The 10,943-nt window shown below is 35.6% G+C and overlaps 1 protein-coding gene across 2 annotated transcripts in view; it reads left to right on the top strand.

Moving 5' to 3' along the window:
- The window catches only part of LOC124711360 (lachesin), a 30,906-nt gene extending 20,222 nt beyond the window's left edge, over positions 1 to 10,684 (top strand). Inside the window, exons 5-8 of one of the 2 annotated variants that reach the window (XR_007005464.1) lie at positions 1,227 to 1,366; positions 6,377 to 6,494; positions 7,209 to 7,330; positions 7,392 to 10,684. Coding sequence is in view for 1 of the 2 variants with exons in the window: in XM_047241398.1 (XP_047097354.1) it covers positions 1,227 to 1,366; positions 6,377 to 6,494; positions 7,209 to 7,230 (280 nt within the window). In the remaining variant the exon portion in view is untranslated. Of the gene's footprint in view, positions 1 to 1,226; positions 1,367 to 6,376; positions 6,495 to 7,208 lie in introns of both variants that reach the window. The other variant, XM_047241398.1, reaches the window with a different exon arrangement.
- The last annotated feature ends 259 nt before the right edge of the window (positions 10,685 to 10,943 follow it).

A 10,943-nucleotide genomic window follows, 5' to 3' on the forward strand; every position in this document is an offset into this window, starting at 1 on the left:
ATTGGCCTTTTGTTCTTGGAAGTCCATACATAGTGAATGAGGGAAATGTTAAATGAACTATATTTGCCCAAGGATCAAGGGGAAATCAGCCAGTACTGTGTGACGAGGAGATACAACCAATCAGAAGTACAGTGAAATTGACAGAGAGAGATTAGCAACAGGCATTGGAAAAACAGACTGTAGCAGTGATCAGAGAGTACTGAAGTGTATACGTTGCAAAATTGAACAAAGTTGTTGGAGAACACATGAAGCAACATAAATAACATAAAAAGACTGTAAACAGCTTCAGCTGTTACTGAGATTGTGAGAAAAAAAGAGGTCACAATAAGGCTACATAGTTAGAGGGAGAGAAGTATGCAATGAAGAAAATAGACCTTAATTGTCATGGCAGCTGCATTTAAAGGAGCTAATGTCAATAATCCATCACATTTGCTTTATATAATTAATTTACATGAATTTTGGCAGCAACATATGCGATTATTCTCACAAAAATATAAATCATTAATAATTCTGTAATTCACATGAATTTTGATGTGGTTATTGTGCAAAAAGGAGTAGAAAAAGCTTATAACTGCAATACTCACAGTACAGGAGATAACTACTGCCAGTGATGTGTCATATTGCTGTTTGTAAGAACAATCATTCAATCTAGTTATTATGATAGCAAACAGATGCTGGCTCTTATTGAATGACACACTTGTTTGACTAAAATCATTATAGATAGGCCAGATCATTGTGAAACACACACCTAAAATGCCAACATTTCAAGCGACTGTGCAGTGGACCTCTTCAGGGAATTGACAAAGGCCTTTGTAAACCTATGGACATATTTATTGTTGAAGATTATACTGCAGAAATTACCCCACAAATCATGAACATGTAGGAAACTCTTGTGATGTATGAAGTTTTACAGACATTTAGTTGAAGACAAATCATGTTACAGACATATTCTGAAACTTTGTCCATTAAAAACTTGAGGTTTGTTTCTGATGCCTTTGTCATCAATAATCTGTTAAACCGTAATCTTCCTTTACACAGCCCTGGCTTTTGCATGCAGCTCCATCCTCCCCTCCCCTGTCAAATATTTAAATTCTTACATGTGCAGTATATTTTCATGTGCTTCAAAATTGACAGCAAACTACGAAACCAACACGTCATGAGATCATGTGGTTATCCCTTGATATTGCTTTATTTGTGTGAACCTCTTCTGTTTCCCTTTTTTACAGCATCTCACATTTTGCAACTGCTGATGAATTTACTGATACAACACTTCGTGTGATAACAATTGAGAAACGGCAGTATGGCAAGTACCAATGCAAGGCAGCCAACAAACTGGGTGAAGCTCGGGAAGAGGTGGAGTTGTTTGGTGAGTCTTCTATGGCCTTCAGTAGTAATATTAGTTAAACAGTATGTGCATGTGTTCTTGTTGGAATCTGCCAGAAAACTCGTGTAGTACAAGAAAGTTTTTGCGATATCACATACATTTTAAATGCATGTTTCAGTATAGGCTGCTTGTTGCTTATTTATAGGCTAAACTTTATTTTTGTTAATGATGGCAGAAGCTGTTATTACTTTAAAAAAGTTACACATTGTATTTCACATCTTTACGAAGCATTTTGTTGGTATGCAGCAAGACTATGCTTATGTGGTGCATGTATTACTGTGAAACAGAGACATGCTAGCTTGCTGTTTACTTAAGACCAAGACTTGTTCAGTGGTTTGTAGGACATATAAATCTATAGCAAGACCTTACAAAATGTGGTCTTCAGTACCATTGATTGTCTGCAGAGATTACATTCCATCTACAGTTTTGAGGGAGGCATAAAGTCATGAATATATGATAGACTGAAATGTGAGTTAGTCTCAGAGTTCATAATTCCTGTCATTGACCCCCTTATTAATTAGAGATTGAAAATGACAGTCATTCTTTCTTTGTGACTTACATGACTTGTTTTTTACTGGACACTGTCAGATTACTCCTAATCTATGAAGAATGAATAGATAATATGCATATTTGTGGGTGTAGGGATTTCGCAAGATATCTGGAACAAATATTTTATGGTGTTGCAGAAAAACCAGTACTTCATACATTATTGATGTGTAGTGGATCTGTTGGTAATGTGCAACACAGTATGCTGGATCTTTCCTTGTGTTTGGATAAGTAACATATTGTATGTCACGTATCACTGTACAGAAAGTGACGGTGGGAGTGTTTTATGAGAAAGATTTAAGCAAGCTGAACAAAGTTAAAATGAGTGTAAGGAGAGCAATGCAAGAAGTGTTGAATGGATTTGATGGCATGAAATTGACAGATGCAGAAGTAATTTCAAGTGTATCTTAGAGGTGGTCCCATAGGGCCGTTACCGTTTGCAATAGGTAAAAATGATCTAGTACATAATGCTAGAAGCTCCGTGATGTGCTTTTTGTGAACAATGCTGTTGCCTACAGGAAGGTTACACCACCAGAAGACTGTAGTAGGCCGCAGGAAGACCTGCAGTGGATTGACAGTTGGTGCAGGGACTGCCAGTTGACATTGAACATTAATAAATGTAACATATGCATATAGATAGATGAAGAGAACTGTTACTGCCGGATTACACTGTTGGTGATAAATCACTGGAAACAGTAATAAATGTAAAATATGTAGGAGTAATCATCTATAGTGATATACAGTGGACAGAATGAGAATCATTGGAAGTGTTTTAAAGAAATGCAGTTTATCCATAATCACAGTAGGAAAATCCTGATAGACTATAAATATTTCTGGAATAAAAAGACCACTTACTGAAAGGCGCACACAAAAACCAAAAGAACTTACTAGCTTTCGTAATGAGACCTTCTTGAGCTAGAGCACGCGCGAGCAAGTGCATGCCCGCCCCCACCCACCTCCTCCATGCACATTCACGACCATGTGTGTCTGTGCCCCTACATGGTGCTGGCTGAACGCACCATGCCAGGATTGCAGTTTGGCAGGTGGGCTTCAGTGGAGCTCGAAATTAAATTTTTTTTTGTGGGGAGTGGGGGGGGGGGGGGGGGGAAATGTGTGGCATAGAAGGAGAGGCAGAAGAGGGTTTGGGGAGGGGTAACTATTGGATTGGAGGCAGTTGGTTTGTTGTTTAGAAATATGAGGGTTGGCAGGTCCATGGACTATGCATGTGCTGCACAGGTGTTGGAGCTGGTGGGGAGTGGCACACCATGAAGGTAATGTGCAGTTGTGAATTGGGAGTATGTGATACGGCAGAAGAAGGGGTAACTGCTATGTGATAATTCATCCATGAACGGTGTAGCTTGCGAAACACTGATGACAGGTTTTTTGAGTATTGCTCACCAGTCTGAGACCCTCATCAGCATTTTCTGACGAGATGAAGTTCTGATTAGTTTTGTTGATTATCTGTGTGTGGCAAATTTCATTGTGAATTTAGCATGTACTGTCATTAACTAATTCATGGTGAGCTGATTATTGAAATAAAATATGTCAAACAACCTGAAGTTAGATTGAATGATGTAAGATTCTTCTGCGGTAAATACACAGTCACAGTTGAGAAATGTAGAATTTTATTGTTGAAGTGATGCATGACATATCATAATAGCTTAGTTTCATCAGCTGTATATATGTTATTGTGTGTACATGTGCAAAAAGATATATATGTTTAGTAGTAGTTACTGATATTGACATTATTTAATAAAAATTAAGTGTAAGACCAGGCCTGGTTCCAAGATTTGTGCTCCTGGTATGCTCACTTACATGAAAAGTGCATCATTGTGTGTCCAGCACTCTCGTCCATGTCCCACCCTCTGGAAATGTATTTTAAATAATACGATGAAGGTTACAGATGTTGGGGAAACAGGAAAGCAGCAAAAGATGCGTCTACAGCACGATGGTATTATTTGTAGGAGGTGAATGTTGCAGTTCATTTTATGACTAGGATAATATTAATTGAATTAGTTTTCTGTTTTTTATCTTTCTACTAATGCAGTAAATTCATCTCGTAATTGAAGAAATATACATTCGGTAACGGTAATACAATGGACAGGACATTGAAATATATTTAACATTTTGACAGTGCATTCAAGGCTATTTCTCTTATGTTACCATTTTATTAAAGTCGAGTGCATTGTGGGATTTGACAAACAGACCCTTGAGTTAGGTGTTATAATGCCAGTCTATCAGCTGAAACTGGTGTTAATTGGTTACATCAGTGGCCAAAAGCGAGCGTGATTTCACATATAGGGTAGAGACAGTCTTGAGCTGAGTAAAGTTTTTAACCGCTTTGAAAACTTGTTTTCCATAGTTCTAATTTTTAATTGAAAGCATAAATATTCTTTGTTACTTCTGTGATAAGAATTACGTTGATAGGTGGATGGAATTCTAATAACTGGTGGTTTTGGCCATAAAACCGAAGTGATCAATCCACTGAGGACTGCAGACACACTTTACCTCTTTTTCTGTTCATCTCTAGGAATGTTGCAATTTTGTCAGAAGATACACTGATGAACCAACATTATGACCACTGCTCACCATGGGACTGAATGCCACCTGGTGGCATTACACGCTTGTGATGCAGGAAGGACATCATATAATCACAGCAAAAATGAATAGGGTATCATTCTAGTGACGATATGGGCCACAAACATGGAAATCCACTGATGTAAACATCTTTGACAAGGGGCACACTGTTATGATTTGGCACCTTGGATAGAGCACCTCAGAAATAGTGAAAATAGTTGGCTGTTTGTGTGTTGTTGTTGTGAGCATTTTTGGAAAGTATTTGAAGGATGGTGAAACCATTAATAAGAAACAAGATGCCTGTACCTCTTTATAGAATGAGGGCATCAGAGGCTTGTCTGCTCTGTGATGCAGGTTAGGGGCGATCTGTGGCAGATCTGATAGCAGAATACAACGTCAGTGCAGGCAGAAGAATTTCGAAGCATGCTGTCCAGTGAAAGTTGTTGAACATGAGTGTGTAACAGGCAACTACTTTGTCTTTCATTTTTGATCCAACACCACAATCAGTCATGATTGCAATGGGCATGAGATCATAAAGATTGGTTTGTGCATCAAGAGGGTCATTTTAGCCTGATCAGACGAATCACATTTGTTGTGACACAAGGTCGACGGTCGTGTTGAGACACACCATCATCTAGGTAAACAGTTGCTTGAACATGCTCTGTGCTAACCAAGCAGGCCAGTAGGGGGCTGTATTCTGTTAAGTGTCACATTCACCTGTGCTCCAAAGGGCATTTAGTTGTAATCAGAGGTACATTGACAGCTGTGGACTACATTAACATTGACCTCTAGCAGCCCTTCATACTTGATAATTTCCTCATTGGCTATGGCATCATCCAGTAGGAGAACTGTGTGTGCCAGAGAGCCAGAACATTGCATGTCAATGTCTGATATGAACCCAGTGGAACACATTTGGAGTGTTATTGGGCACTAGCTCTGCAACCACAAGCCACAGGCCTGAAATTTATTGCGACTATGTTACCTGTGTGCATACACATATTGTTCCACATACATCCAGAAACTTAACAAGGACTTGTCAAAACTATGCTATGCAGTGTCTCTGTTGCATTGTGTTCCACAGGTGGACCAACATGGTATTAAACAGGTAGTCAATTTGTTTCAGCTCATCAATGTAAGAGTATCATGTGATCTTGGTGGCTGGTGTCGTATAGTGTTCAAGCAGTGATCTTTTAAAAACATAATCACTTGACTTTCAAATAATTTGATAAGTGGAACAGCTCTTATTGTACAATGAACAGTGTAACTTCTCCACTTTTGGATAGTTGCGTAAATGAACAACATAGTATATGTATTGTAGAATGTAAACTTATTTAAGAACTCATTTCAGCAAACTTGTGTGCATGTGGCTAGGCAGGGAAATCTGTTTGGCAGGCTGACATTGTGGTTGTATTGCTCTAGCAGTGTCTGTCTACAAAATTCCTTTTTCCCCACACCCTACTGTCCCCCACCCCTCTACACTTGGTGCACTAGATTGGAGTGTGAGCAGAGTTCATTTGTCCATGGAGCACTGTTTGGGCAGGTGTGATTCAAGAGTTTTGCATCTCCCATGTTGAGGGAAAGCCAAATTATTATTGTGTGCTATACAAAATATTATTTAAAATTGTTTTTTGGTGTTCATTTGTCGTGAAGTAGTACTTGTTTTGTTTATTATATTGCCTTCAGTGATTAGAATGCTTGCACTGCATCTGACAAATAGTTTTTGAATATTAAACTGCTTTTCTTGTGTTTCTTGAGAGAACGACATCTATAGATACAGCAGTATTTTATGCTATTTATGTCTTGCGGAATGTGCAGTTTGCTTGTTATGTTTACCAAAAACTGGCACATGCTGCCATGTTTTGTTTGCAGAAACCATTATCCCTGTTTGTCCCCCTGCCTGTGGTCAAGCATATGGAGGAGATGCAGCAGAAATATCAACTAGCATGGCTCTCATTCTCATCTCAACTATTATAGTTGCATTGCATCGGTAGGTTTTATTGATGTGTTTATTTTTTACATTCAGTAGTAAGGAAGCATACTTCTTATGCTGTAGCATGTTTATGTATTGATCGAGTGTGTAAGTATTGAATACTTAATAATACCTATTACAATATACCAGATTTCCTGAATGGATTCTATCTGTAAATCGTAGTTGTTATTTTATCTACACCAAAACATAACAACATTCATTAATGTCATTTATAAAGTTAATTTAATGCATTAGGGTAGCAGACAGTAATTGCAAGGAATCATATTTTTCCAATATAATCTGATCATACAAAATAGGTTCTATAATGGAACACAGTTTTCAGAGAATTCTGTTGCAATAGAAAAATGTAATGTTGCATCATCATGCTTTTTAAAAACAAACAATCTGTACTATGTGGGCAGTACATAAGTGATTGTAGGCATTATGAAAAAGTCTCGATATATTTCCTCAAAACTATGTTTTTATGTGTTATTGTAGTTGTCTAATATTTGATGTGATAAGTGTAATGTATGGAGAGAAATGTAGCTCTATCACCTCTGCCACTAATGAAATAGCTTTGTGTGTTATAAGCAAAATTGTAAAAACTTATTTTGCATTAGTTTTATGTAAAGCCTTCAAGTGTTTTGAAAGTGATAGTGAATTATCATAACTACTGTGGCAGTTAAAATGCTTGTGAACTGTTACTAATGATGCATTTATTCTTGTTTGCAGAAACCTCAACACCAAACATTAATTTTCGTTTTGTTGTGTGGCCAAATGAAGGCAGCTATATTCTTTTGGATCTTATACTGTTAGTCTTTCTGTGGATGGCAGTGCTTTGCAGATTATCTGACATATAAATATATTATACTGTTAGTCTTTCTGTGGATGGCAGTGCTTTGCAGATTATCTGACATATAAATATAAGTTGTGGGCATTGATCACACAGAGGCCAAAGGAGTTTCTGCTCATAACATTCCACATGAAATGAGTAACATATAAAAACAAGACTTTAGAGGAACTATTTATTTTCGTATGGTAGATATGTTCTATTAAGTGTCTCCATTGTATAATAAGATTCTAAATTTGTTTTGGGGCATGTCACAATTACTGTATTTCTTTAATGTTTTGTTTGGTATCTGTACCAAGCAGACAATTGACTTTTTTCTGAAATTATGTTGATTGTGTCATTTTGAAAGTATTATGGAATATTGTGTGACTTGATTGCTTTACTTAGGCACAACATGTGTAGTGGTACAAAAATATGTTTCTTTGATGTACTATGTGGTAGAATTGTGAGAGTGAGATTTTCTTTGAGAACATTACATTCCTTTTGAAATACAGCTGCTGCTGCAGCTTTTAATTTTTTTATATCTAATGGGCAGCTAAGTTTTTACTTAATAGCATTACTCATGGCATGTAAAGTTTTTGCATTATTGCCTTTTGTGATGATTCATTACTGTGTATGATATTCGTAACTTTTGTACTAATGTAAATATTAGCTAATCGTACTCTTCCTCATAAAATTTTTGTTTACAAGAGTCCAGTCCATTGTGCAGGCAGCAGTAAAGATTGTAAACATATATTTTAGTCAAATGTAACCCTTTGAATTCTGTAGAAAGGTGGTTCTAAAGCTTATAACTTCATAAAAAGTTAAATCATCAAACAGGTAGAATAGAAAGCTGTGGGTATTGCATAACACAGTAAATGGTATTACCCATTTTTGTAAGTTTAATTTAATAAAGTCTTTCTTAAGATCTGGGCAGTAATAAGACTGATATGGAAGCTGTTTTGAAAACAAAGTAATAAACTCAAAATATTAAAACCAACCATTGTTTTTAATCTTTGGCATTTGCAGATATGTGTTTGTGTGTTGGAGATACGTCTTTGCTACAGTTAAATATGTCGTATTCTAAACTTTCTCGTACTTTTAGTTTCTCAAATCACAACTTTTTGTTATACCAATTTTACTATATTACCCAGTATTTCTTGCTATCACATACACACAGTTTAAGCCTTTAATACTAGCTGCTGTTTTGTCATTTAGATTGAATAGCTAATAAACAGATCGTAAAATATTCAGAATCATGTACCCACTGATATTCATCCGATTAGCATTTGCACGTTTGTTGTGTGGTTGACCTGCACCATGATATGCTTACATATTTCTTGTGTGGGTATTTTCACTTTGTAATGTATCTTTGTAGTACGTCTGCAATATTTATGTAGTAACAACAGTATATGTGTGTTTCCCTTGTATTTATATTTAATTTGTTTGTGTACATATCATTTTTGTAACTTGCTTACAAGTTGGTTGTGGCTATTGTAAACTTTGGCTTTCATTCATAAATTGATTTAATTTTGGTCATAAATCCCATATTGTACAGTTATTACAAGTACCTGCAGCCAAAAATCATTAGGTATTGTATAATTTCAGAGGCAGACGATTGTAAAAGACAAACATTCCAATACGTAAAAGTAACACTGGAATAAATTTTATATGCGTTTTCAGTTTTTCTGTATTAAAACATTAGATAGCTCAAAATATTAAAGTAGGATTTTTAAAAGTAAAGATGTGTCTTATTAGATTCCAAATGAGACACTTTTGATTATATTCAGAGAACAACCTTCCTTACTCTTCATTTGTCTAGCAGAACTACAGCGTAAGAACATTCACACCATGCGCATGAAAGTGGTACAGTTGCTATGTTTCACTTCAAAATCAGTAATAAATCAGCCTAGTGCTTGTGAATGTGAGCAGTGAAACTTAGGTTCTCAGATTGTGAGGACATTTGGTAACTTACCATGACAAAATGTATTTTTTAACGTGAAACGGTATGGTAAAGTTTTGAGATACAGCGCCAATTTCTGTGGACTACAGATAACACTAATCACATAATGTTGCTGGAAAAGAAATTCTCAAAAAATAAATGTTTCACAAAAAGCAGCAACACTTATATTTTATGCCCACAAGAACAACATATAGTAACCAACACATAAACTGCTTACATTACAAGATGTGTGTTCTGGAGCTTTACCTACCGTTTCTACACATGAGCTGTTAACTCTGATGATATCTGTAGAATGCATTGACTTTACAATTAATTGAATTGCAGAGATGTTTCAGCAATATGTATTCATAGTATGGTATTGTATGTGTAAGGGTTACAGTTATTGTCAAAATTTTAGGTTTTCCAATAATAATAGTTTTAAAGCAGGTACATTTGGCTGCATATGACCTTCATTTCTGTTCTCTAGACATCAGCCAGAATAAATCTCTAGATTTTGTACTTAATACAAGAGCATTGGCTGCAAAACTGTCAAATATACATGTAAAGAATCTTTTACATTTTTGTAAACTTTCAAAAAAATTCAAACTGTTGTACTGATGTGCGCTGTCTGCTACAGAGGTTTTTATTCTATTATTTGCTGCATATTGACCTGTGTTTCATGTGTTAATTTTTGCATCAGAGACAAAGGAGATAAAATATACAATATGTTTATGTGGATCATAACATTTTCCAGATAAGACTGTGGATGTCACGAGGAGGAAAATTATTGCTGTTAAGTTTGCTTGATAATTGTAGTTTGCTTCAAAATGTTTTATGGGATAACTGTGAAGGGAAGAGTAAATACGCAGTCGTAAATACAGACTCTTCTAACCCCTCCCCTCTATCTTTTATAGATACATGAAAATAAGAGAAAATGATTAAAATGTAAATTAGTACATGAAAAAACGAGATCTTTTCCTCCTCCTCCTCCTTCATCATCTTCTTCTCAGGTGATCTCTTGAAGCCATATAGAAAAGCACTGCAGCTTGTTTATCAAAATTAAATGATGTTTGTAGCTAGGATTTTCTTTTTTCAAAATATAAGAAAATATGCATTTGTAATGAAGTACAATATGTATTACATAAGTATTAACATGCAAATTGAAAATTTGCCTTGTTGCTCATTGAGTACTGTGATGCCCAAAAAATAATATTGGCAGCTGATTGCCATCTTTTTTTTACAGTTGTTACTGCCTCAAAGGCATATGATATCCAGTTTATATTTTCATAATGCCAATAACTAGATCTGTCATTATTTTTGTACTTTTATACAGAAATTTCAACAGGCTTTGTTATATTGATCGAAAGAATTTCCTTGATATGAAATGTAGTTTTTTGTTGAAATGTGAAATAAAGAGCACAATTTTGTCATTAAAAAGACCTAGCATTTAATATTTCTCATTATTATTCAGCTACCCGCAATTAATTTCATCATTGGTATTTACAAAACAGTTTCCTTGTTGCAATTGTACAGTCAGTCTCTGTAAAGCTTTCATGCTTTAGGATCCTGTAGAGGCAAATTTTTACTAATGTAGTAACAACGGATTGAAAAACTGCCAGGTATATAAAAGTATGTTGCTTCTCAATTGACAATTATTAACAACATCGTAGGGAAATTTTAAAAAATTGAACACTGT

The sequence above is a fragment of the Schistocerca piceifrons genome, chromosome 8 (genome assembly GCF_021461385.2).
Source record: "Schistocerca piceifrons isolate TAMUIC-IGC-003096 chromosome 8, iqSchPice1.1, whole genome shotgun sequence".
NCBI lineage: Eukaryota > Metazoa > Arthropoda > Insecta > Orthoptera > Acrididae > Schistocerca > Schistocerca piceifrons.